This window comes from Erpetoichthys calabaricus, chromosome 4 (genome assembly GCF_900747795.2).
Source record: "Erpetoichthys calabaricus chromosome 4, fErpCal1.3, whole genome shotgun sequence".
Lineage (NCBI taxonomy): Eukaryota > Metazoa > Chordata > Cladistia > Polypteriformes > Polypteridae > Erpetoichthys > Erpetoichthys calabaricus.
Window position 1 is genome coordinate 194,639,207 of NC_041397.2, and position 27,858 is coordinate 194,667,064.

Below are 27,858 nucleotides of genomic sequence, written 5' to 3' on the forward strand. Positions count from 1 at the left end.
CACTATCTTCAAATTAGAAATTTTGTTAAACAGAAATTGCCCGATTTCCCCCCACCTTGCACCCTCCACAATGCTGGAAAAAATACTGCTCAATTTCGAGGAATTAAATACTATTTCCGCAATATATAAAATCTTATTAGAGTCCCTACCTTTCAAAGATCCAAGAGGACATTGGGAAGAAGATCTCTTAATCAATATATCAGAAAAGGAGTGGAAGGTAGCAAAGCAGAGAATTCACTCGAGTTCTATATGCGCAAAGCATAGAATTATTCAACTAAAAATTATATATCGAGCTCATCTGTCTCGCTTAAAACTGTCCAAAATGTTTCCAGGGCAGGATCCAACCTGCGAACGCTGCAACCAAGCTCCTGCCTCACTGGGTCACATGTTCTGGGCCTGCACCAAACTAACATCATTTTGGACAAAAAATTTTAAGTGCCTTTCTGACAGCCTTGGTATCACAATCCCTCCTAACCCATTAACAGCTGTGTTTGGTGTTCTTCCAGATGGACTTGAATTGGAGAAGGACAAACAAACGGTGATTGCATTCACTACACTTTTGGCACGCAGACTTATTTTGTTAAATTGGAAGAATCCTAATTCTCCTCTTATAAGTCAGTGGGAAACCGATGTTTTATATTATTTGAAATTGGAAAAAATCAACTTCTCAGTTAGAGGATCTGTACAAAATTTTTTCAAAACCTGGCAGGATTTAATCAATATTATTTTAGAATAAGAGAAATAACTATTACTGCATTTAACTCCCTTCTCCATCTCTTATTTATATATATATTTACTTCTCCCTTTCTTTTGTTTAATGTTGCCTTATTAAAAAGCCTTAAGCAATTTTCCTTTAGCTAAGCTCTCCTTCTCAGGGGTGGGGTTTGATTTGTCTTCAATTTTGTTGGGTTATAAATTGATCTGTTTGTATGGAATGATTACAATGAAAATTAATAAAATAAAAATATATTAAAAAAAAGAAACAAATGGTCACTTTTTTGCAGAGAAGACATATTAAGAATTATTATTAACACCCATTATTCTGAAGAAAGTGTACAGTGCTTGGGTCCCAATTCAAGCCTAGACAGGGCTGCCAGTATTGGGAATCTGTCATTTTCAGCCTTGGATGTGTTGCAGATGACGAAATAACTGATATATGTCCATTAGGGTGGGCTAAGATATTTAAGAGCACACCCCAGGCATTAACAAAGTGCTGAAATAGTTATCCTTTCAACAGGTTCTCACATTTCAGCAGAGGACTTCTGAAGCTCTGCTACAGTGACAATTGGGTTCTTGGGAACACGGAAAACTTCTGAAATGTTTTATACTCTTGCCCATATCTATGCCAAGCCACAATTTGACTGTAGAGGTCTGTAGAGTTCCTTGGACTTCATGGCATAGTGCTAAAAACCTACCACAATCCCCATCTCTCTCTAATTGTTTTGAATACTTTTTGCAGATTAAAGAAACGTCATTACTGTTGAGATTTCAATGATGACCATTTTATGTGTTGTCACATATGTGCATTGGAGGATCACTTACTGGGTTCATCTGATGTATGTATCACCACTCTAGGACGAGAGGAGGTGCTGTCACTAATGATGTCATCTCACTTTCCCAGTAAAGTGCTGAGAAGACACCCAATGGGGGCAACTGACTCCACCCCTTTTGGTTAAACTCCTATAAAGGAGATGCCAGAAGGAGGCATCTTTCTTTTGGACAGAGCAGTTCACCAGATGGAGTTCCCCAGGCTATTTTTTGAGTTTCTTTGTTTTTTAAACCTTTGCTGGGCCAAAATGTGCTTGTTTTTTTTAAACTACTGTTAATTAGATGGGACAACCCAGTTGGTGCCCAACATTTCATTTTGGAGTCTTTAATTCCCTTGTCCGACAACAATTTGCAATCTTCAAAGTTTTGCATGATTTTTGCAAGGATATTTTTCATAGTTCAATCATATGTTTGGCATACTTTTTCAGGTAATTCCTGTTTTAATCTATCTATATGTTCCCATTAGCCAAGGTTATCTCAAAACACAAGGTAAACTACCACAGCTCTACAGGTAACATGTAGCTTTACCTATCTGTACCACCTGATAACTCTTACTCTCTGAGTCCCCTGATCCAATGTCTGTCTCGTATTTCTGAGTGGTTGAGTAGTAATCTCCTCAAGCTAAATAAGGAAAAAATTGAAATCTTAAGTTGATAGTAAAAATGGAAATAATGAGAGTTTTAGAAATAAACTTGATCCCTTAGCATTAAAACTCAAGGCAGAGTTAATCAATTTAGGTGTAATCATAGACTCTGACCTAAACTTTAAATTGCATATGAACCAGGTTACTAAGGCTTAAATTTACATATAAGGAACTTTGCCAAAGTTAGGCCTCTTATAACATTGCAAAATGCTGAGAAATTAATTTTCACTTCTGTTTTTAGTTGGATAGATTACTGTAATGCACTCCAAAAAGGACTACCTAAGAAAGCCATCAATCGGTTGCAATTAGTGCAGAATGCAACAGCAAGAATCTTAGTCTGAAAAAACAAATCTGAGCACATCTCACCAATGTTAGCTTCATTACATTGCTTACCTGTGTCCTTAAGAATTTACTGCTACAATGACAATGACTTCTAATTCTAATTCTAATGGTGTATGAAGCCTTTAACAATCCTGCTCCTTTCTATATTTTGGAGCACCTGTCCCCCCTATATTTCAAGTTGTAACTTTAGATCTTCTAATGGTGGTCTGCTTATTATTCCAAGAGCCAAGCATAACAGAAGTGGTGAGGTGGCTCTTTGCTGTTATGCACCAAAACTCTAGAATACATTACCAATAGAAATATGCCAGACCAACACCATGGATCACTTTATAAAAATCCTAAAATCTCACTTTTTTTGATTTGGCTTTTTTGCATCTAAAATTTATTTCTAGCCTTAATAAACTTAATATGAATGAATTATTATACTCTTAAAAGCTCCTGCAATCGTGGTTATTTTTTTCTTTTGTCTGTTTTGTTTTCTGTTTTTTTCCTGTAGTGGCATTCTGCACCACCACCCTCTGATCAATAATAATCACCTGATTATTATTCTTATCTAATTTGAATTTTTTTCTTTGCATGTGACTTCTCTCCCATCATGTAAAGCATTTAGAGGTACATCCTTTGTATGACATGATAGAGAAATAAATGTTATTGTTTATGATATTAGGGGGTGAGCTTAAATCTGATATGGTACTATAAATAAAACATGATGATATCTGATCACTCCTTAAGGAGAATACTGTGATAATGCAGAGTATTTTGACAACATATCTTAGGACACGGGGAACCAGCATACACGTGCGGAGAACAACTCCACAGAGATGGTACTCAAGCAAGGTTTCATAAGGTTAACTACCCAAAAAATACACATCATGGATATAACCATTCTAACACATTTCTAGGACATGCTTCAAATTTTACCTTCACAGTGTCTGCCTGGATTACTGGAATTTGTGTCTCTGAAGCCATTTTTACAACTGCAGCGGTAGCCACCAATTGTATTCTCACAAAGAGCATTTAGACAGCATGTGTGGTGTCCTGATTCACATTCATTCATATCTACGAATAAAAAACAGAAGGTCTTCAATAAATCCATTTTTACAGAGGAGACATACTAAGAATTATTGTTAACTTCCATTAATAATTCTAAAGAAAGTGTACGGTACCATGTTAAAGCCCAGGCAGGGATGCCAGTACTGGGAATTTGTCATTTTCCACCTTGGATTTGTTGTAGGTTTAATAAATAATCCCAATGTGAGAGTCTTCACATGCTTCCATTACGGTAGGCCAGCCCACCCATCACAAAGCTGCTCCAGACCCTCTCTTTCTCTCACCCCTTTTGTTTGAAAACTATTTTAGTGTTTTTACAGAAAATTTGAAACTTTTTATAACACATTAAAGATACCAGGTTACTTTATAAATTTTAATGATGACCTTTTTCACATACAACCTTCAAAGTTTTTGCTTAGTTTAAAGCTAATTACTTGAAACTACTTTAAATACAATTTGATAACAACAGATCATTCCTTAAGGTGAATACAGAATACATACATGAATACTGGGATAATGGAGATTATTCCAACAGCATGTCTTAGGTCAAAGAAAATCAGCATGCACTTGGGAAGAACAATTCCACAAAGATGGTACTCAAGAAAAGAAGTGAACAGGAGTTCTGAGTGAGAATCCATACAACTGCATTCTGTACTCTTTGTAATGGTGGAACAGAAAGTCATTGCAGGAGTCCAGTGTAGAATTCTTTTACCACAATTCTAAGATATGTTTAATGTTTTACCTTCACAATATCTGCCCGGATTACTGGAATTTGCGTCTCTGAAGCCATTTATACAACTGCACTGGTAGCCACCAACTGTATTCTCACAAACAGCGTTTGGACAGCATGTGTGGTTTCCTGCTTCACATTCATTTACATCTACAAAAGAAATAACTGGTCACTTTTGCAGAGAAGACACATTAAGAAAGTGTACAGTGTTTGGGTCCCAATACAAGCCTCAACAGGACTTGCTAGTATTGGGAATCTGTAATTTTCAGCCTTGGATGTATTGTGGGTGATGAGATGACTAACATATGTTCATTAGGGTGAGCTAGGATATATAAGAGCACAGCACACCCCAGACATTAACAAAGTGCTGAAATAGTTATCCTTTCAACAGGTTCTCACATCTCAGCAGAGGACTTCTGAAGCTCTGTTACAGTGACAATTGGGTTCTTGGGAACACGGAGAGCTTCTGAAATGTTTTATACTCTTGCCCATTTCTATGCCTCAACACAATTTGACAGCAGAGGTCTAGAGGGAGTGCCTTGGACTTGTTATGTTTTATGAAAGGGGACATACAAAGAATTATTCTTAACACATATCATGCTACAAAAGAAAGTGTACAGTGCTTAGGTTCCAAGTTGAGACTCAGGCAAGGATGCCAGTATTGGGAATTTGTCTTATTTTCCCCTCTTGGATTGTTGTAGTTTTAGTAAATAATCCAGATAAGAGTGGCCACAGACATTTCCATTAGGGTGGACTGGGTTATAAAGTACAGTGGATTCAGAAAGTATTTAGACCCCTTCATTTTCTGCACATTTTATTGTGTTGTAGATTTGATTTTCAATCTACACTTCATAACTCATCATGACAAAGTGAAAACATTTTTCCAGAAATTTTTACAAATTTACTAAAAATCAAAATTGAAATCTCCCATTCAAGTAAGTATTCAGACTTTTAATTCAGTACTTTGTAGAAGCTCCCTTGTCTGCAATTACAGCTTTGAATGTTCTGTATTAAGTCTCTACAAGCTTTGCACAACTGGATTTGGACAGTTTATTCCATTCTTCCTGGCAGATTCTCTCAAGCCCAGTTAGATTGAATGGGAATCATTTGTAAACTGCCATCTTTTAATCTCTCCACAGATGTTCTATGTGCCACTCAAAGACAGTCAGAGACTTATCCCGAAGCCACTCCAGTGTTGTGAAAAGCAAACTGTTGTCCGAGTCTGAAATTGTGTGCACTCTACTGTATGGCAGATTTTTTTCAAGGACCCCTCTCTATTTGGCTGCATTTATCCATTCCTCAATTCTGACCAGTCTCCACTGAGAAGCACACCCATAACATGATGCTGCCATCACAATGTTTCACCAAGTGGATAGTATTAGGCAGGTGATTAACAGCACCTGGTCTTTGCCAGACATAGTGCTTGAAGTTCAGCTCAATTTGTGTCTCATCAGACCACATAATCTTCCTTCTCATTCTCTTAGAGTCAATTTAATACCTTTTGGCAAACTCCAGGCTAGGCCTTTTACTCAAGAGTGGCTTCCATCTAGTCACTTTACCATTAACACCTGATTGATACAGTGCTGCCAAGATGGACATCCTTCAGACATGTTCCATCATCTCAGCAGAGGACTTCTGAAGCTCTGTTAGAGTGACCATTGGGTTATTGGTCACCTCTATGGCCAAGACTCTTCTTGTCAAGTTTGTCCAGATGGTCAACTCTAGGAAGAGTCCTGGTGATACCAGACTTCTTCCATTTCTCAATTATCGATGCCACTGTCTCCTGGAATAACTCATAGCCTGAGAAATGGTTTTATACCTTTGCCCTAATCTATGCCCCACCACAATGATAATTGTGGAGGTCTACAGAGAGTTCTTTGGACTTAATGGTTGGGTTTTTGTACTGACCTGCAATGTGAATTGTGGGTCCTTATATACACTGATGTGTGCCTTTCAAAACTATGTCCAGTCAATTCATTTTTCCACAGCTACACTCCAATCAAGTTTTAGAGACATTTCAAGGAAAATTAAATTAAACAGGATGCACTTGACTGCAATTTGCAGTTCCACAGCAAAGGGTCTGAATACTTAAATAAATGAGAGATTTCAATTTTTGACTTTTAATGAATTTGCAAACCTTTTTGAAAACATGTTATTTCTAAGTCATTATGATTTATTGAGTGTAGACTGATGGGCAAAATGTCAAATGTATCCGCTTAAAATAAAGCCTACAACACAATAAAGTGTACAGAAATGGAAAGTGTCTGAAAACTTTCATATGCCCCCTTCACCATTGTTTGAAGACTTTTTGAATGTTTTTGCAGAAATTTTTACATGTCTAAATATAAAAAAACTGTCTTCTTTATAAATTTAAATGATGATTTTGTTTTATATATGTGAGCTTGAAAGGTTCCGCCTGCATTTTTGAATGAATTGAAGCAAAGGATTTGGTATACTTTTTATACACTTCCTGATTTATGATGTCAGAGGCTGAGTTAAAGATGATTGGTTGGACATACTGTAAATGAAACTTGGTGATATAAGATCATCCTCTAAATTATACACATATATTTATACTAGGAAATAGGAGAATATTATGAAAGCATACCTCTGTACAAAGAAAAGCAGCATACACTTGAGGAGAATAATTCTGCAGAGATGGTCCTCAAGTCAGGAAGTGAACAGGGGTATGAGTTTGAATTCGTGCAGCTGCATTCTGCACTATGTGTATTGCACACTGTGGGAGTTCAGCAAAAATGGCATTTCAAAAGCCCAATGCATAGAAGACATCATGAGGAGACATACTAAGAATCATTGTCAACACACATCAAAGCTAATAAGAAAGTGTACAGTGCATGGGTCCCACGTTGAAGCATGAATTCATTGTGAATTTCCCATCGGGATTAATAAAGTATCTATCTATCTATCTATCTATCTCTGAACAGAGGTGTCATTACTGGAGAATCTGTCATTTTCCCCCCTTGGATGTGTTGTGTGTGTTGTAAATAAGAGGCATAAATGTTTCTTTGAGTCTGTGTGGGCTTTTCTCATGGTACTTTCCTTTGCACCCTCATTCCCAAAGGCATACAAATTAAGCTTACTGGTGATTTCAAATGGGCCACGTGAATGTGTGTGTTGCCCTAATGTGACCTGGTGCCCAGTTTAGGCACCTTGTTCCCAATGCTGTTGAACCCAAATTGGATTAAGTAGGCATGGAAATGTATGAATTAATTTTTAGAATATTTTCCTTTTTCCTGAATCAAAATATGTTCATACAGTACAACCGTAGACCAATGGTAATTTTAGACCACCCCCATTTGAAAGGTATTAACAGTTATGTGTTTTTGCTACTTATTATAGGGCTAAAATATTAAATTATTAGCAATATCCATTGGATTATTTTAAGCAAAACTGACATACCTTGACAGATTCTTCCAGGACTCTCTGGGTACATGTCTTGAAAGTTTTCTTTACACTGACACTTAAAAGACCCCCAAGTATTCAGGCACATTGCATTAGCAGAACAGTCATGGGTATTTTGTGAACACTCGTCATAATCTATTGAGTAAATGCATCAAGTTAGGAATAGGTCTAAAGATACTTATTATGCAGATTTCCAAATTAAACATAGCGAGTGAGAAAGAGTACATTTCCTGCCTCTATAAATATACTACTTGACATAAATGACTAGCATCCAATCTAAGTTCAAATATTGGAAAAAATATGGTGAAGGAGTGGAGGAAATTGTGCTTTATATTATAATAAGCAGATACCATTTACTGTATAATAGAGACACAGAATTCAATTCATAACATTAACAGGACATGCCAGGCATGAACAGTCAAATATCTACACCATGTCGCTAGAGGTATCATGCTGATGCTTAGCATTAACATCAGTTTCAGGTTAATTGTTCTTTGGTTAGTCCGTTCAAGTAATCGTACCTATAAAGAACAGGCTTGTCAAGGCTAGCTTTATAATCAGTGAGTTGCTCATGATGGTTTTTACAATTATCCACTTCTGAAGAACACTTGTCACAGATCCCGATGATTTCTTAACAGATTTGCCACTGTCATAAGTTTATAATATCAATGTACTGACTCACAAGGGACAGTGAATGAAAAATGATAATGATCGAGAGATGCGTATGACAAAGAACGGCCATTGGTCATAACCAGGAGTCAAAACATACTCTTATATCAGAACTTAAACACAATCAACATTTTCTAGTCAAAATATACAGCAGCACAGATTCATTAACCAGGAATCTCAGAAGAAAGTTCTGTAGCACAGCAATTAAAGGTTTCATGTTTGGGCCAACCTTTATGCCATTGCCTAATTGACAACACAAATGAGCATCCTCCAGCAGACTATGGCAACAGTTGACACATTTGGCTTAAAGAGGCGACGCTCACAGAAAATCAAAATGGTTTTGCAATAAAATGTAAATAAATTATAAACATTGTCAGCAACTGTAATGCACAAAAATGAACATCAGATTCTCAGTCTCTCAGATTCTATACCCCAGAAACAATATATAACTTGTCAGTACTTCAGCAGGAAAATGCACAATAAATTTTTTAACTTTATAAGTCATAACAACCAACTGTTGAAGCTGTAACAGAATGAATGGAAAGGGATGGAACTTAATTCAAGGGTTAACTAAATGAAAATTAAAGCTTAAGGTCTCTACCTTAGAAGGCCACCACATAATTTTCCAAGGTAAATGAGTAACAAACAACCCTCCAGAAAGTGGGGATAATAGGATGGGAAGGCCTATACACCCCTCCTATGAAATTTTGCCAAGATCAATAGGAAAATCCAAATCCATGAAACACCCCTCTTAACGAAGTTGTGTTTAGAATAATGGGAGAATCGACATGAGTCAGAACTTACTGGTGATTTTAGTTGACTGGAAGAAGTAATAAAAGATCTGCATATTAAGTGTCAGAGACATTATGTATTAGATAAGGTGATGGTAATAAGAAAGAAATATAAAAGGAGATTAATTGTTTAATTGATTGCTCATTTCATGGACTTTGACATTTGTGCATAACTCTGTGCAAATATAGAAATGTTCTGCATTCTAATCTGGGCTCTGTGACTGCCTTCTTTGAAGATAGAGAAAAGTTTTTTTCCATGACACCGTTTGAGACATTTTCTAATCTTTTTAATTCTTTAAAATTATCACCTACTGCCTCTACACTAGCTGAGTTTTAAATTTTTCTGATTGCATGGATTCCCAACATTGGTTGGGTCTGATCACGGGCATAAGAATATAAGAAGTTTCACAAATGAGAGGAGGCAATGAAAGTCCATCAATCTTGATTGGTTAGATAACAGCTACATTGTTACAATTTCTCTTCCAGAAATGTTTTAAAAATTGTCAAGGTTTCATGACTTGGAAGTTTGATCCAAATTCGCACAACTCTTTGTGTAAAGAAGTTCTTCTTTTTTATTAGTCTTTAAGGGCAGCTACATCTTAATTTCCACAGGTATTCTCAACTATGTAATTCATTGTTTAATTGAAAGAATTCTGCTGGTTCAGCTTTGTCAATTCTTTTAAGAATTTTGAAGACCTAGATTAGTGACTCATACTGTCTTCTTTGCCTAAGACTAAAGAGGTTTAACTCTCTGGGCTTGTCAGAGCAGGTCATGGCCTTTTGTCCCTTGATGTACTGAGTTGCTCCTCTTTGTATAACTTTAAGTGTTCTTTTTTGTAGTGTGGTGAAGACAAATGCACATGGTGTTCCACATGTCTCACTAATGCATTGTACAGTCTGAAAATAATGTTCCTTTATTTATATTCAATAGATTTTCCAGTATATTCTTACATTTTGTTTCCATTTAATCTATTTTAAATGCTGCCACTTGGCCAGAGAATTACACTGTTATGACAAAGTAAACCTCAAAAGTCTTTTTAGAAATTGCCTTCCGTATGTATAATTAATGTATTTTTAGTCAGCATTTTCCAGCACTTGGAACTTTTCTGCATTAAATTAAATTTTTGAAGTGTCTGTCAAATCTTTTAAAGCTATTTTGGCTGCCCCCTTTAGTAGCTGTTATTACTCCAATTTTAGTGTCGCTTGTGAATTTCTCAAGTTTCTAGACTACATTAGATTCAACCATATTAATACATGTGTATTAGATAAAGTAACAGTACAAGCACTCATCCCTGAGGGGGCTCTATTGATGGTCTGGCCCCACATGGACCTTTCTGTTCTTATTGTACCTTTTGTCAACATCTAAATAACCACCTTGAAATTCATTATGCTCTGCTGTGGATGATGCCAGAGCTGCACTCAGTACTTTGTCTAAACTAAAAACTGAAGAATCCAAAAACAAAGACTAGTACTAGTTAGGAAAGTCTAAGCAATCATTGTTAGGATTTTTATTTTCTGTTTTGTTTTAGACTATGAATTTTGGTTTTGATGATCAGTGCTTTGATTTGTATGTACTATGACAACAAGGCGGTTCCACCAAGCTCCAAACACCAGCCACAATTCCATAAAACACAGTTCAAAGTTAAAATAAAGGTGTTTTACTATTTAGCAATACCTCAACAGGTTTCTACATCAGTCCATCTAATATAATATAATAAGTGAATGCCTTTTCTGTCTCCTTCCACTTCCACTGGGCATGCTGTCCTCTTCAGTCTGACTCCACCTCTCTGACATAGACGAAGTGACTTCTTTTATGCTGGACCCAGGAGCATTGTATGTTAGAGGCACTTCTGGGCCAGACAATAGCCCCTTCAAGATAGGGACAACGGTCCCCTGTAGGTCCCCCGGAGGTACCCAAGTACCCCAACAGGACTGACCATCTGGACTACAATTCCCACTATGCCCTGTAGGTATACAAATGGGAGCATAACCAGGGGAGTGCTGCCAACCCATGTATCAGGGGAATATATGACCCCAGGAAGCAGACATCCTTTGTTCTTCCAACATGACCTCCCGACCATGAAAGGTACTGACAACCAACCTAGCCAGAATGCCCATCCATTTATTTTCTTTCATCATGGCATCCCGGTTAAGCAATTAATCACCTTCCATCGTGGTTGGGAAGCTTGTCTATCCTCTATGGTCAAATGACTATACTCTTACTTTCTCATTTTAAAAGCCCACCATTTCTCCATCACAAAATATATAACAACTGGCAGGGGTCCATTTGGAGTCACCTCATTCGAAATGACACAACACAAAGTAAAATAGCCAGTTTTGTTGGCTCAGTGTGTTAAGGAGAAAACATCTACATCTTCTTCCTGCACTGAATTAGCTTTCTACCTATTATGGAAAACTGAAAAATCATAACACCAGGAACAGTAAAGGAGAAGGAGAATTTGCAAGAATCAAAAAACAAACTTTTTGGGTTTGTGGAAGAAGAGCAGCATCCTCAAAAATGAATATGCTGGGTGTTCTTACTGGGACAAGTAAAACACAGATGACGACAATGTTACTGAAAATCATCTAAATGGGTGCTGCCAGGGAAATGAGCAGTTATTTACAGAAAGAGGTGATCAACGGGGAAGAGGACCTCTTATGTGATGGCACTAAACAAATGTAATATTGAGTCAAGACCAAGCTCGTCCAAACTTGTCTGTGAAACAAGCAAACCTAAAGAATGAGTTTATAGTGTTTCTAGGGATGTTGTCACTTCTTTGTGCTCTCTCCTTATCTCCCTAGATCTGAGAAAGATAATAAGCTTTTTTGTTTGTTTGTTTGTTTTTGTAAATAGCTTGTTTCAGAAATGAGACCCAGTGGATCAAATGCAGAATTGACAAATGGTTCTTCTTTTGGGTTAGGTGATAACAGTACAGGAGGAATGCAAAAAGCAATCAGTCTCAAGTCCGTGCTAACTGGCCAAGGCCAGTGGTTTTATTATAAATTCTACAACCTTTTAAGTGGACACATTGACTTCAACTTCAACAGCTTTGAAGTGAGATATTCAAATTCTTTTCACAAGTTTAAGGAGCAGTCAAGGAAATACAGAAGAATGGAGGGCCGTGTTGTTCCATGGTGTTAGCCCCAGACTAATCATATTGAGAAAAGCTAATCAGATAGTAAAGGAGAAAACAGAGGTTATGTTAATTAATCATGTGGAAGAAGAAACATCTCATCAGTTTCCTACAACAATAAATGACAGTGCAGCTCATTGGTCCAGCATGAACTGTGGCTCTGTAGGATGCCATTGACTTTTACAGGTAACGTTTGGCTAGAAAGGTTATTATAATACATGTCTGAGCATTAAGCTGCTAGGCAGACAACAAACGTTTACTATCAGGAGGAACTTGAGCCAGATGGTGGAAAGAAGTCAGAATGAGTAAAGGGACAAAATGAGAGACAAAATGAGCTCATGAGAGTCAACGGGGAGGTAAGTAAGAAGGAAGCACACTTTCCAGATGCCCTTTCCAAATGTTAGGTACCCAGAACCTAAAGACAGGCCCACACTAGATCTCTTTACATTGTTTAGTGAGATGTTTTCCCTTATTCTCAAAACAATGATTTGAAGAAACATTTCCCAACATATTGCGTCTTAGATCCAAATTCATGGCCAGCATGTACTATGTTAACACGTTGAGTTTACACATTCTCCAAATGTATTCCTAGGTTTCTCCCTTATCCCAAATAGATAATGTGAGGTCAACCGATGTCTAAAAATTGCCCAAATTATCTTTGGTTCTGTGACTGGCCAACATTAAATGGACATCATGTTCAGAACAGTATTTTGCCTTTCACCCACAGTTGCTGATAGATCGCAGCTTTATAGAATCTCATTCTGAATTAAGAAATAAATGGACAAATAAGGTAAAGTACTGATAAAACATCTTTATGATGAGCACACAGAAGTTAACCTCATGCAGCTAAGAGGGATTCAACCCTAGTGCAACAAAACCTAATGGGCATCACTTTATGAACCATCCATAGACTTACCTATTACACCTGTGCTGGAATTGTCAATTTCATACTTTGTGCTGTTCATCAAAGATAAGAGTAGTGATGTGGATACATTCGTCATCGTAGCATTCATGTCTGATTCAAACACAATTTTGAAAATCACTTGAATGCTTCCATTGGTAATTTTATCAACAACTATAGAAATTTTTCCTGATGTCATCAAATCAAGAATATCTTTTGGCTGAGATGTCAATATCTGTTAGAAAATATTAAACAAAATCAATTATGCTAAATTACATGCTTATACCTTCAGTCTACTTTAATATATGAGGTACCAAACTGCTTAAAAATATTTAACAACAGAATTTATTTTGAATGCAATGTTCACAGACTGTCAATCTGTTGCTATTATTCTTAATCTCCAGCAATCTAAAAATAGCTGTTCTGAAGGATTAGCCCTAAAAAAAATATGGAAAACCTAAATACTACCTTCAAAGGATTAAAGATTAGGTTAGGTGAATTGAATAAAAATACAATTTACAATATAGATTAACTGGAAAGTTCATTAATTGAGTAGTTTCAACAGTTTTGTGGTGTTTCTGTGGTACAGTAGATAGATAGATAGATAGATAGATAGATAGATAGATAGATAGATAGATAGATAGATAGATAGATAGATAGATAGATAGATAGATAGATAGATAGATAGATAGATAGAACACACTAGTTAATATAACTGCATCTGAATACTTGAACCTCTGTTCAGCTCATGACTTTACGTGAGCTTTGTATGTTCTGTCTGTGTCTGAATAGGATTCTTCTTCTAATCTAAAATCGAAAGATACAAAGGGTGACTGTTGATTCTGAAATGTGTATTATGTATTGTGTATTGCCTATATAAGAAACATCACCTGGATGCACTGGGACGCATCATCAGTGATGTATCCTGAGGTCATCGGGTGTATTCACTTTGAGCTACTTTTTGTATGAAAATGTGCTATATAAATAAATGTTGTTGTTGTTGCTGTTGTTGTATTCAGGTCACGCAACATCATACACCCTCGCTCAGGCAGCCCAGCCAGGGTTGATCAATCCACAACTTGCATCCCAGTAGCGATCCACGGATCAGCCCTCTTTATACAAAGCCACCTTGAGGCTTTCTGTGTGGCTTCACTTGCAGATTTAATGGCCCTCTTTTTGGCCACTCCTGTTATGCCCAGCTGTGTGAGGACTCTGCAGAGAGAGCGTCCTGATCCTCTACAGCCAACTTCTATGGGCTCATAGAGTACCCTCCAGCCTCTGTCCCTGCACTCCTCCACCAGCTCCTAGTACTTGGCATGTTTCCTCTCATTAGCTTCCTCGATACGCTCTTCCCAGGGCACTGTCAGTTCCAGCATGATCAGCTGTTTTGAGGCCTCAGGTGTAATGATCATGTCTGGCTGGAGTGATGTTGTTACAATTTGTTGTGGGAACTTTAGCTGCTTTTCCAAGTCAGCCTGCAGCTGCTAGTCAGAGGTTGTGTGGAAGAGGCCTGTTATTACTGCCTTTGCCTGGGATTGCTCTCCCACTTTAACGAAGGTAACTGCCTTCTTTGAGATGTAGATGAGTTTGCTTGTGTTGATAGCTGCAGCCAAGTTTTCAGCAGCTGCCTTGAACACCTTGTCATGGCACCACTGGTAGCGGCCATCTGCCAGAGCCTTAGGGCAGCTGCTGCGTAGATGTTCTAGAGAGCCTCTTCCTGAACAAAGTGGACAGGAGTGTGTCTCGCTCTTCCCCCAGATATGGAGGTTTGCTGGACTTGGCAGGGCATCGTAGACCACCTGCACCAGGAACCGGACACGAAAGAAATCTTCCGGCATGATGTCCAACCAGGTGATCCTTCACTGGAGAGTACTGTCCCACCTAATCCATGCACCCTGTTGCCGGAGTCCTACTGTCCTGCTCACTCTCTCTTCCTTTACCCCTGCTCGGACCTCTTCCTGGAGTAGATGGATTCTCTTCTTGCCCTGGGCCTTGCCGACCTGGGTCTTTGGGAAGTAGCTCAGAACTTGTATTGTGCATTGTATTATTGAATTGGTATTTTTGTTGTTACATCCAGTGTTGTTTCCTTCCTTGCAGACTTTGTTCATGAGATAGGCTTCAGCCCATGTTCTCAGTTCCTGACAGAAATTCGCTCACTAAACCGAGGAATGGTCATGTTGTTGATGGACAACACAGTGACATAAAAGTAGCATTTAGGTCACAGAATTAATTCTGGCATGTTTGAAGTTCTGTTTTTTTCACTGTTCAGAATGGCCTCAAAATTGCCAGCCATAAAAATTCTCTAATTGAGCACATCACAGTAGTTTTGTACATCTTGCCATAGGTTGTCACCCCTTTATTGGTGGGTTCCTTGATTTGTCTTTGTTGTTAGCCTGATGGCTTACGGCCCCCAAACTTGATTTTAATTGTGAATTTAAGAACATAAATAAAGTGCGATGAAAAAGTAATGCCTCCATTTCCTGATTTTCTCTGTTATTGCATATATTTGACACTGAATGTTTTCAGGTCTTCATACAAAATTCTTATCTCTATATACATAAAATCCAACATCTGTCTGTCTGTCTGTCTGCTCTTCATGAGAGAACTACTTAACGGATTTAGATTGGGTTTTTTTCTATAATTTGCTTGAACATTCTTGCGTACACCAGGGATTGAGTTGGCGTGAAAATGTGCATGGCTTTACACCAAGTTTAGTTTTTATACATCGTGATGTAAGCGTCTGTACGCATTTTTGTAAGTACACACCATACATGAGTCCCCAGGTCTTTTAACATTTATGATCTTTTTAGGCTTACGGCCACACCAGTATAAAAGCACTCAATCTTTCCTGATCTCAGTAGCTAAACACACTCGGGCTCAGCCAGCACTTGGAGGGCAGCACGGTGGCGCAGTGGGTAGTGCTGCTGCCTCGCAGTTGGGAGACCTGGGAACCTGGGTTCGCTTCCCGGGTCCTCCCTGCTTGGAGTTTGCATGTTCTCCCCGTGTCTGCGTGGGTTTCCTCCCACAGTCCAAAGACATGCCGGTTAGGTGGATTGGTGATTCTAAATTGGCCCTGGTGTGTGTCCTGCAGTGGGTTGGCACCCTGCCCGGGATTGGTTCCTGTGTTGGCTGGGATTGGCTCCAGTAGACCCCCGTGACCCTGTGTTCGGATTCAGCGGGTTGGAAAATGGATGGATGATATTTTTAGACCTTACTGCTGCTTTTGATACAGTGTACCATAAAATTCTTTTCTTTAGACTCAAGCATGAATTAAACATTACTGGAAGTTCTCTTGCTTGGATTAAATCATACCTTAAGGACCGACAGGGTATTTGATGCCATCTGTGGGTTTAGGTTTGATCTGTCTAATTTTTTTCAAGGCGTCTCTCAGGTTACAGTTTTTGGCCCCCTGTTCTTTATTATGTATATGCTTTCGCCTGGTGAAATTTTAAGAAAGAATGGGCTATGGTTTCACTATTATGCAGATGACAGACAGGTTTATTTTTTACACAAGAGTTACACAGACATTACCTCCTGCTGCACTCGTTGTCTGTTTGGCTGATATAAAACACTGACTATCTGAAAACTTTCTCAGACTAAATAGTGAATAAAACTGAGGCTTTAATTATTAAATCTCCAAGTACTTTAAGGAAATGGTCAATTTTTAATTAGAAATTCTGTGCTTTATTAGATTAGAAAGTTGGATCCCTTATAACCTTGCAAGATGCTGAAAGGTTAGTTCACGCTTTTGTTTTTAGTCGACTAGATCACTGCAACAAACTCCTCTCAGGAATGCCAAAAAAATACATCAATCGATTGCAACTAGTGCAGAATGCAGCTGCCAGAATCTTAACTAGGAAAAGAAAATCTGAGCACATCTCTCCAGTTCTGATGTCACTACATTGGTTTCCTGTGTCATTTAGAATTGAGTTTAAAATACTGCTTATGGTTTACAAAGCCTTAAATAATCTCACTCCATCCTATATTTCGGAATGCCTGTCTCCTTACACTTCAAATCGGAATCTTAGATCGTCAAATGAGTGTCTGCTTATAATTGCAAGAGCTAAACTTAAAAATAGTGGTGAGGCAGCCTTCTGCTGTTATGCACCTAAAATCTGGAATAGCTTACCATTAGAAATCCACCAGGCTAATACGGTGGAGCACTTTAAAAAAATGCTATAAAAACATTATTTTAACATGGCTTTCTTATAGCTTAATTTTAGTGTAACCTTGATATTCTGTATATACATTTAATTGTTGTTTTTAGCATGGCTCCACAATCCATACTAACCCCTACTTTCTCTGCTGTTCTTTTTCCAGTTTTTCTGGAGTGGCGATCTGTGCCACCATCATCTTATCAAAGCACCATTCGCTACATTAATGGCTTGAAGGCCAGATGTCCACATGACCAGTGTCATCTAATTCTTCCACGTGAGGCCTGAAAACCATGAGAACTGATTCAGATCATTTTTGTTAGGTAGAATGCCCAGTGGGGGCTGGGTGGTCTTGTGGCCTTGGAACCCCTGCAGATTTTGTTTGTTTTTTTCCTACAGCCCCCTGGAGTTTTATTCTTGTTTGTTTGTTTTTTCTGTCCTCCTGGCCATCGTTATTCTTTGTTATTTAGTATTGCCAGATGTTATTTTTATTTTTTATAAACTTTTCTTTCTTCATCTTGTAAAGCACTTTGAGCTACATCATTTGTATGAAAATGTGCTATATAAATAAATGTTGTTGTAGCTGTTGTTGTTTATTACATCTCTGTCTGCACAGGTCAAAAATCTTGGTGTTATTTTATATCCTACACTCTCCTTTGAACCGCATATTAATAATATTACCATGGTAGCCTAAACCCATCTTACACAAAACTCACGGTTGTGTTCTTTTCTTTCTGACACTACATCGAAGACACTTATCCATGCTTTTGTCAACTTACAACTTGATTATTGTGATACAGTGTTGTGTGGCATCCCAGTGTGGAGCCTAAACAGACTACAGTAATCCCTCCTCCATCGCGGGGGTTGTGTTCCAGAACCCCCCACGAAGGTGAAAATCCGCGAAGTAGAAACTATACGTTTATATGATTATTTTTTATATTGTCACGCTTGGGTCACAGATTTGCACAGAAACACAGGAGGTTGTAGAGAGACAGGAACGTTATTCAAACACTGCAAACAAACATTTGCCTCTTTTTCAAAAGTTTAAACTGTGCTCCATGACAAGACAGAGATGACAGTTCTGTCTCACAATTAAAAGAATGCAAACATATCTTTCTCTTCAAAGGAGTGCGCGTCAGGAGCAGAGAATGTCAGAGGGAGAGAGAGAAAAAAGCAAACAATCAAAAATCAATAGGGCTGTTTGGCTTTTAAGTATGCGAAGCACCGCCGTACAAAGCAGCTGCAAGGATGTACAATGTGAAGGTAGTCTTTCAGCATTTTTTAGAGGAGCGTCCGTATCCTCTAGGCCAGTGTGTGAACAGCCCCTCTGCTCACACCCCCTCCGTCAGGAGCAGAGAATGTCAGAGCAAGAGAGAGAGAGAGAGACAGAGAAAAACAAACAATCAAAAATCAATACGTGCTGTTTGATCTTTTAAGTATGCGAAGCACCATGCAGGAAGCATATCGCTTGACAAAGCAGCCACTTGTAAGCCCAGCAAGGATGGCAGCAATGTGAAGGTAATCTTTCAGCGTTTTTTGAGGAGCGGCCGTATCCTCTAGGGGTGCGAACAGCCCCCGTGCTCACAATATATTTGAGGAGTTTTATTTAATACGTAATACGCTCTCTGGTTGGGTAGCTTCTCAGCCATCTGCCAATAGCGTCCCTTGTATGAAATCAACTGGGCAAACCAACTGAGGAAGCATGTACCAGAAATTAAAAGACCCATTGTCCGCAGAAATCCGCGGACCAGCAAAAAATCCACGATATATATTTAAATATGCTTACATATAAAATCCGCGATAGAGTGAAGCCGCGAAAGTCGAAGCGCGATATAGCGAGGGATTACTGTACTGTATGTCCAATATTCAGTGCAAGTGTTGTTACACATTTAAAACCTTTGAATGGTGCACTATTAAGATTAACAATTAGGTCTACCATGATTTCTTATATTTCAACCCATCTTAGATGGGTAGCATAACTAGTGTTGTTATAAATCAATCAGTGTTTTATAGTTGGAAAATACTGCAGCAGACATCTCATCACAGGCTAAGCAGGCAGGGGTTGCTGCTACAGAACTAGCATCCTGTCCAAAAGAGAAAGGAAGCACATTCATTGACAGAGAGGAATAAATATTATACCCACACAGGCATAATGTTTGCCTTGGTCTCCGTAATGTGGAAGTGTCTGACTGTGGATGGCAGAAAGTGATGGTGACTGCTGATCCCATGACACTGACAGTGTTGAAATTGCAAGAGAACTCTACTTTATTATTGAAAAGGCATTCGTCTGCCTTCATTGTTCCAGCTAGAGCTGCAGTGATGGTCTGGGGTAGGGTGCTGCTGTGGCTGATTGATTCTTGGCATACAATTATCTTAATCCAAATGATAAAATATCAATTTCAGCATTGCATATACAGTGCTTAAGTGTGAATGTTTCATGTAAAGTGGCAATTTTGTGTGATGTTAGAATTACATGGCTTTTATTTGTAGAATGAGTATTCGTTTATGATGTAATATGAATATCCTAACTGGTGGCATACTCCATAGCCAAGTAAGAAGTAAGATTTCAGTGTTCAGCCAACACTGGAGCACTAATGGGACCCCTAAATTACCCTAAGTTCTTGTCTATAAGCCGCGGCTTATCTAAGGAAAAAAGTTGTGAAAATGAAAAAATAGAATATCAGCTTATACATAAATCCGGCTTATACAGTAATCCCTCCTCCATCGCGGGGGTTGCGTTCCAGAGCCACCTGCGAAATAAGAAAATCCGCAAAGTAGAAACCATATGTTTATATGGTTATTTTTATATTGTCATGCTTGGGTCACAGATTTGCGCAGAAACACAGGAGGTTGTAGAGAGACAGGAACGTTATTCAAACACTGCAAACAAACATTTGTCTCTTTTTCAAAAGTTTAAACTGTGCTCCATGACAAGACAGAGATGACAGTTCAGTCTCACAATTAAAAGAGTGCAAACATATCTTCCTCTTCAAAGGTGTGTGTGTCACATAGATAGAGAAAACAATCTCTAGCAAACAAATCAATGGTGCTGTTTGGCTTTTAAGTATGCGAAGCACCGCGGCACAAAGCTGTTGAAGGCGGCAGCTCACACCCCCTCCGTCAGGAGCAGGAGCAGGAAGAGAGAGAGAGAGAGAGACAGAGTTTGTTTTTCAGTCAAAAATCAATACGTGCCCTTCGAGCTTTTAAGTATGCGAAGCACTGTGCAGCATGTCTTTTCAGGAATCAGCTTTACAAAAGATAGCAACGTGAAGATAATCTTTCAGCATTTTTAGACGAGCGTCCGTATCGTCTAGGTGTGCGAACAGCCCCCCTGCTCAATCCCCATACGTCAGGATCACAGATAGTCAGTGCAAGAGTGAGAGAAAAGTAAGCAATCTAGCTTCTCAGCCATCTGCCAATAGCGTCCCTTGTATGAAATCAACTGGGCAAACCAACTGAGGAAGCATGTACCAGAAATTAAAAGACCCATTGTCCGCAGAAATCCGCGAACCAGCAAAAAATCCGCGATATATATTTAAATATGCTTACATATAAAATCACAATTTAAATGACCGCTATGCGCGCGTGTTGACTCGGCGACGCCCAGAGCAGAAAGAACGCGCTCCGGCCGCTCCAACCGCGCCATGCGGGGAGTGAGAGAGACGCCAATATCTCACACTCTCTCCCCCCTTAAAGAAATTAAATGGGTGCGAGTGAGACCACTGACCTCCCTCCCTTCTATTAGTTATAGGTTATAGTACGTTCGGCTTATCCATGAGTCCGGCTTATCTATGATACGATTTTATTTTAAAAATTCGTATGATTTTTGGTCTCCGGCTTATACATGGGGTATTCCGCACACTGAGAGCAAGGCATGGATCAAGTAGTCAAGGGCTTCCCATCTTCAATTCAATAGCTCAGTCAAGTTTGAATGTGCTTCTTTGCCATTCACAAGCACATATTCCAGAAGTGGTTCATTTAATAGTATTTTTACCATAGTGAATGCAATTAGGACATTGTGAGCATACACCTGGAATGCCTGACACTTGGATTATGCAGCACGAGCAATTTTAAATTTTTTATGGACATTCTGGTATTGAGCTGGGTGTCCATTTAAGCTAATTAAATCAAGAATTTTGTCATCTCTTTCCCCATGAAAATATAAGATTAAAAGTTATTCTTTGACCATCACTAAAAAAGTGGGGTGAGTAAAGTATATAAAAATTTGAATTTTGGGTGGATTACTCCTCTAAACATCTCTGCGGATGGGTGTTTCCTGAGAGACCTAACACAAATGACATTATTAACAGAAGGATTTATATACAGCAAAGGAATCCAGCAACCAATGGATAAGGAAACAAAATCAAAATAAGTTTAAAGAGAGTAGCCCAGAAACAAAAATCAAAACATGAAAGAGTAGAGATCTGCAAGTGAACTCAGTTACAAAGGATGCACACTGAACCATAATAAAAATAGATGTTTTTTTAAATAAAATAACAATATTTTATAAATCCTCATCATTCAGAAGAGAGCTTTTTAAAAAGGGTCAACTATTTGATAGTATTAAAAAGGTGAGAAGTAGGAGATAAAGAACATGTACAGTAAAAGGTTTGCTGCTTGATGTATATAATGGCGCTTGACAGAAGATTTCAGATATGCTCAAAAGGCAGTTATGAGGCCTTACTCTCAAGCATATGATTAGTGTTTTTTTTATCTTAGTATTTTTTTTTGTTCAGTGGTAATATGTTCAAACTTTATAAATAAAAACTAATAAGTCTTACCTCTTTCAAAATTTCATTAGTGAAATTATAGTATTCTGGACTACTGGTGTTCAGGAGACTTTCATTAAATCTTAAATTTGTTATCCTGGTTTTTGCTTCAAGTATCTGCCCACCTGTTAAAATAAATAAATAAATAATAAATAAATAAATCTATCTATTATAAAAAGAAATCCTGTCCCCTGTCCTGATAGTCTACGATACGTGATCTTCTCGGAAGATAATTTAAAGACCTGTAAGACAAAAGAGACCTGCCACGGTGCGTCTCACGGGAACATAGAACGAGAGTCTTGCAAGACGCACCCTACTTACAAGCAATACTGTATCAAAAAAAACAAATCAGTAGTGTAAAGGCAGTCATGCAGCACACACAGCTCCAGGGCTCTCAGTGCATATAAAGTGTATAAGGTCAATACGGTAGAAATGAATAGGGTAGAAATGAAATGAATAGGGTAGAAATGAAACGTCGACAATTAAACGAAGAAGAAAGAAAAGCGCGGAGAAAAGAGACTCAAATGCGTTGGACAGAAAAAAGAGCAAAAAGAATAATCGAGGTGCAAATTCAGAAAATAAGGAAAGTAATTATCAGCCCGGAACAAGTGGAATTGAAAAAAAAGCACGTCCAATCCGGCTCAGAATTAAATGACAATGAGTAAAAGACAAAGTAAAACTTCATAGAGATGTTTACAAACGTTAGCGCTAAACACATGCAGAGCAGGTTAGAGACTATGAAACCAGGGAAATTAGAAAGACTCAAAAAAAAAAAAAAATGTTGGCGCTATACACATGTGGAGAAAGTTAAAAGATATGAAAATAGGAAAATTAGAAAATATAAAAAAGTAGTGCAAACAAACAAACTGCCTCATTTAACTATGCACCAGTCTAACTTTGGTTTTGCACAATAACTACTCCACTATTGCACCTTAACACTTAATTCTACTTTATTCACATAATTTTACTTATTTATTATGTTCTACTATACTGTTATCTTTCAATCTATGACTTTTTGTTAGTCTAACTGATATTCTTCTAACTTTGCAGTTTTTGATAAGCGGATCAGGATGCATTTCACTGCGTGTTGTCCTGTATAACTATGTATGTGACAAATAAAGAATCTTGAGAATTTCAAAAACGGAGTTTACCGCACATGCATTTATTGGTTACTTTGTTAATGTATATATATTTATCTGTCTGCTTATTTAAAAACCTAAATTTACCCCAAGAGTCAAAAACGTTCTGTCTAGCCCTTGTACAAAAACCTAGACAAAAGCTGGGGTATCACCTTGGTAACCCCATGTACTTTTGGAACTGTGAGAGGAAAATAGCACCACTTTACAGACAGGAGTCCAATGCAGAACTCTACTTACTTTGTTACTTTGTAAAAAAAAAAATTGTTAACTGCTGATGATGTAGATCGTTTTGTCTATGCTGAAATTCCAAACAAAGAAACCTATCCTGACCTCATTAAAAAGATTCAGCATATTGGGACTCACAAGATTACAAATATTGTTTTTACAGAAGTTCTGAAATAAAAGTGAAACTAATGAAATAGCAACAATTCAAAGAAAAAAAAATCTTAAAAGTGTGTTTCTGGAAAACCAAATACGGGGGTTGGAGAGCGAAGCGAGCAGGGGGCGAAGCCCCCTAGTAAATAAATAAATAAATAAACACACACCAGTTCATATTAGCCTAGCATGTGGTTTTATGCCAAGAAAAAGGTGCTACAAGGCTCATGGGATCCTCTTAACAAGTCCACAAAACAGCTTTATCACTCTTCACCCTAGCTGCCAATTAGCTTGCTGATGAAATTTCAGCCCCTGTCATCCCCTGGGTGATTATTGGAAGGTATATTCAGTCTCTATCCTGACAAAACATTTATGTATTGCTGGATTTTATTATGAAACTATCCCCTGAAGTGAGACTATAGAAATGTTTAGAAGAAAACAGAGAAGACTGCTTCAATTCTGAACATTTTCATTAAAGCAGCTTTCGTAATTCCAGTGGCATAAATTATAGACAGCTGAATTCAGACATGGTGAAGTTTTAGAATGTGTTCTGATTACTTGAAAGGAAATTTAACTTGACTTTAACAACCCAGATCAGTGTCAAGGACTGTTGGATAACCAAGTGGACAACCAACGTCAGTTCATCCCAGCACACAAATACTCACGTACCCACACTAAATACTATTGGCCAGTTTAATGTTATCAATTAAGTTTTTTGATGTGGCAGAAAATAAGATGATCTGGAAGTAATCCCTGACACAGTAAACACAATAAAATGAAAGCTCACCAGGGTTAAATTAACTTTTATACTGTTCAAGTAACCCTTAAAAGTGTCCACATGGAAAGACACATTTCTCATTTTAATTTAACACTGGCTATTTTGCTTTACAGAATGAAGATAAGTTCTCATTATCTCTCATATCGTGAAATGTCTATAAAATGGTTATTTCAAAAGCCTGTCATCTGTCAACCCATGTTTTGTACATCTGTGCTGGTCTTGTAGCTCATTTAGTCAAATTGTATAATTGAATTCTTGAGAGCAAAAGATGATTTCCTTCTAATCAATGGATTAATGCAGTCAGCCTTGCATTTTTTGTTATTTACTTATTTAGTTATTTTATATGTTTACTCAGCCTGATCTTAATCCTGCCACATAGCTGCAGGGAGCCTTCTTTGCTTGTTTGTTTGCTTATCCATTGTTGGCATTTGTGTTATGGCTTGTCATGCATGTGCACCTGGAGACCTCCTTCCAGGCTCTGAAGAAGTAAGCAGATCCACTCCAGGATGAGATGTTGCACTGACGCTAACAATATCTTCTCTTGTACCCGTAGCATGGAAAAGTCACTCAAGGAAGATGCCTAGCTCCACCCACAGTGGCCCAAGAAGGCTCCACCCCTTCAGGCACAGACACTATAAAACAGAGCTGCTCCAAGAAGGTGGCGTCAGATATTGTCCTGGCATTCGATAAAGACTCTTTTGTTAATTTAGAACTGTTTGAAGACTGACTGAAGTCTCTTTGTTTTCTTGCTTATGGGCCCGTAAGCCAGTTATTTTGTTCTAATTAAAAGGGGTGACCCAGATGGCACCCCAACCTTTTGTGTGCATACCCTACTCTGCTTTCTTAGCCCTGTTACAGGCTTCAGCTCCCAGCAACAAACGCCAGTCAGATGTGGGCACAGCAACTGCATATGTGGATGGTATTACAATTGCCTTCTTACGCTCTCCTTCTTCACTCTTTCTTGTGTTCCTTGTTTAATTGAATTTTATTATTGCTGCTCAAAAGTATTCAATCATCAGTTTCTAGGAATGTGAATTGGAAGTTGTCAGTGAGTCATTTATATTTTATACCATTTAGACTGTTATTAATATTCACTACTGTTATTTAAAAATGCTAAAATACATATTGGTTTGTGTATAATATTTAACACTCCTTTTAGTGGTCTTGTTTTATGCAGTTCAATCACTGCAGAGGAACAGACCACATGGGCAAAACAGCAAATGCAGTCACATGATTCCTTCTAAACTGAAGTAGAGTAGATGCAGTTTCATTTTGGTATCTATTGAGCCTTCACATTTATTTCTTCACCATGTGAGGCCATTCAATTGAAACTTTACAATGAAATGTAGAGAAACATGTAGCCAGTCTTATATTCAATAGAAAAACACAGTATGTGCAGTCCATACTGACAAACATTAAAGGAATTATGAGATGGATTGATTCATTTTTATTTTTGGTACACATTGACACATATGGAGTTGCTCTATATAAATAAACTCATAAAGCAGTACACGCAGTAAGTGCATTTGAAAATGCAATAATGACCTTCCACCAAAATATAGCAGATAAAACATGAATACACAACCATCAATTTCATTACCTAATGGCTGGCAGTCTACCCTAAAGCCTTGTTGATGATCATTACATTATTCATATTCACTAATTTGATATCAATGTTGTTCTAAAATAATTACATTACCAAATATCCATCCATTTTCCAACCCGCTGAATCCGAACACAGGGTCACGGGGGTCTGCTGGAGCCAATCCCAGCCAACACAGGGCACAAGGCAGGAATTACCAAATATTCTTGAGATAATAAATTATGGACATGAGTTGTCAGTAAGTAAAATATGATTTATTTTATCCATCCCACGGTCACAGGGAGCCAACAGCATCAGATGAAAGGTGCTGCTCAGGATGCCAGTCCATCACAAAGGTCAGTCACACCGGGTCGATTTTGAGTCAACCATTAACTTAACCTACACATTTATGGGATGGAGGATGAAATCACTTGGACACAGAAAGAATGTGTAAAGTTTATAACAACAGTCACTGGAACAACCAAGATTTCAACTCAAGACTGCCACTTTCATGTCTCATTGACATCTGTATAGGAAAGCTGACATATGTGTGGAAGTACTTTACTGACATTTGGCTTGGTGAGCAAATGTAATGCATTTTTGTACTGTCTTTAAAAATGTGTTACTTAAAATAATACACAATTCTGTTAATCATCTTTGATTACACAAAACTCCCTCTGGGTTTTAGTAGTAGGCATTTTCTGGATTAGCAGTCACCAAATTGAAATAGAGCAAAGAAAAACATATAATAGTCCAGAGAGCAGTCAAAGATAATCATGGAAAGTGTTCCAGAGTGGAATGTTTCAATTAAAGTGCTAGCCCAGTAGGTGAGATGAGAGCCAGTGAGATGCCTTAGGAGGGAATCCACCATTTGCTTCCATTAGAATGTGACATAAAATAACTGAAACACTTTGTCTGCCTCTTAGCCACTGTACTTTAGGCTCCCAGCAGCATAACAAATTTTCAAAATCAAATACTAAATAATGACACTAAGCAGCAGAGTCAGTATAGAACATAATTATCAAATATAATCAATAAAAATGTACAACATATAACTGATGTAAGAAAATTGCACAAAGAGCATTAAGAAACAATTGTAATAGGAGAATAGTTTGGTTTGTGCTGTATGAGTGCCATTTGCACAAATAACAAAAACGAAAAAAAAAAACCATAAATGAAATCCATTTGCATCCTTGTAAAATGTTAGTGGCGAGACAAAATTCAGTGTTAGTCCCTTCTCCACTCTGTCTTTGTGTGTGTGCTATGTCATACATTATGTTATTTGTTAGGCTTTTGTCTGAATATTGAATTTAGTATTTTACTTTGGTTGATTGTCTTTTAGTCTACTTAATTCTTTGTATATCTTGTATTTATCTGTTTTGTGTTCTGTGCAGAAGATATTTGTATCCAATGTTACATATACCCTGCCATTCTTTCTGAGACTCTGTGAAGTGCCTTGAGCATGGCAAAGGCGCTATATAAATAAAATGTATTATTATTATTCTCACACATTTAAAATTTCGTGCAACTCACAACATCTTTTATTTTAAGGTGAAGTGATCACATTATTATATGTTCCACAACATACAGTAATATGTCAAAAAATCATTTTATTCAAAAGTAATTACTGGTGTTTGACTAGTTTCATTGCTGTAGCAAACCTAAACCAACGACATTTCCTATAAATTAGTGACATAAATACCATTAAAAAACATAACAAATTTTACATATTTCACTACTTAGTATCTCTTTGATTAACCTTAAAAGTTCAAAATCCAAACTAAATAAACAAAATGTAAAACAACAAACGGTGTTGCTGTTTACTTTGGG

At 37.8% G+C, this 27,858-nt stretch overlaps 1 protein-coding gene across 1 annotated transcript in view; it reads right to left on the reverse strand.

Moving 5' to 3' along the window:
• umodl1 (uromodulin-like 1) overlaps positions 1-27,858 on the reverse strand; it is a 196,802-nt gene that overhangs the window by 70,602 nt on the left and 98,342 nt on the right. The window contains exons 13-17 of the mRNA XM_051926635.1: positions 22,167-22,279; positions 13,247-13,466; positions 7,734-7,871; positions 4,326-4,463; positions 3,455-3,592 (exon numbers count right to left, since the gene is read on the reverse strand). Of these exons, the coding sequence (XP_051782595.1) occupies positions 3,455-3,592; positions 4,326-4,463; positions 7,734-7,871; positions 13,247-13,466; positions 22,167-22,279 (747 nt within the window). The remainder of the gene's footprint in view (positions 1-3,454; positions 3,593-4,325; positions 4,464-7,733; positions 7,872-13,246; positions 13,467-22,166; positions 22,280-27,858) is intronic.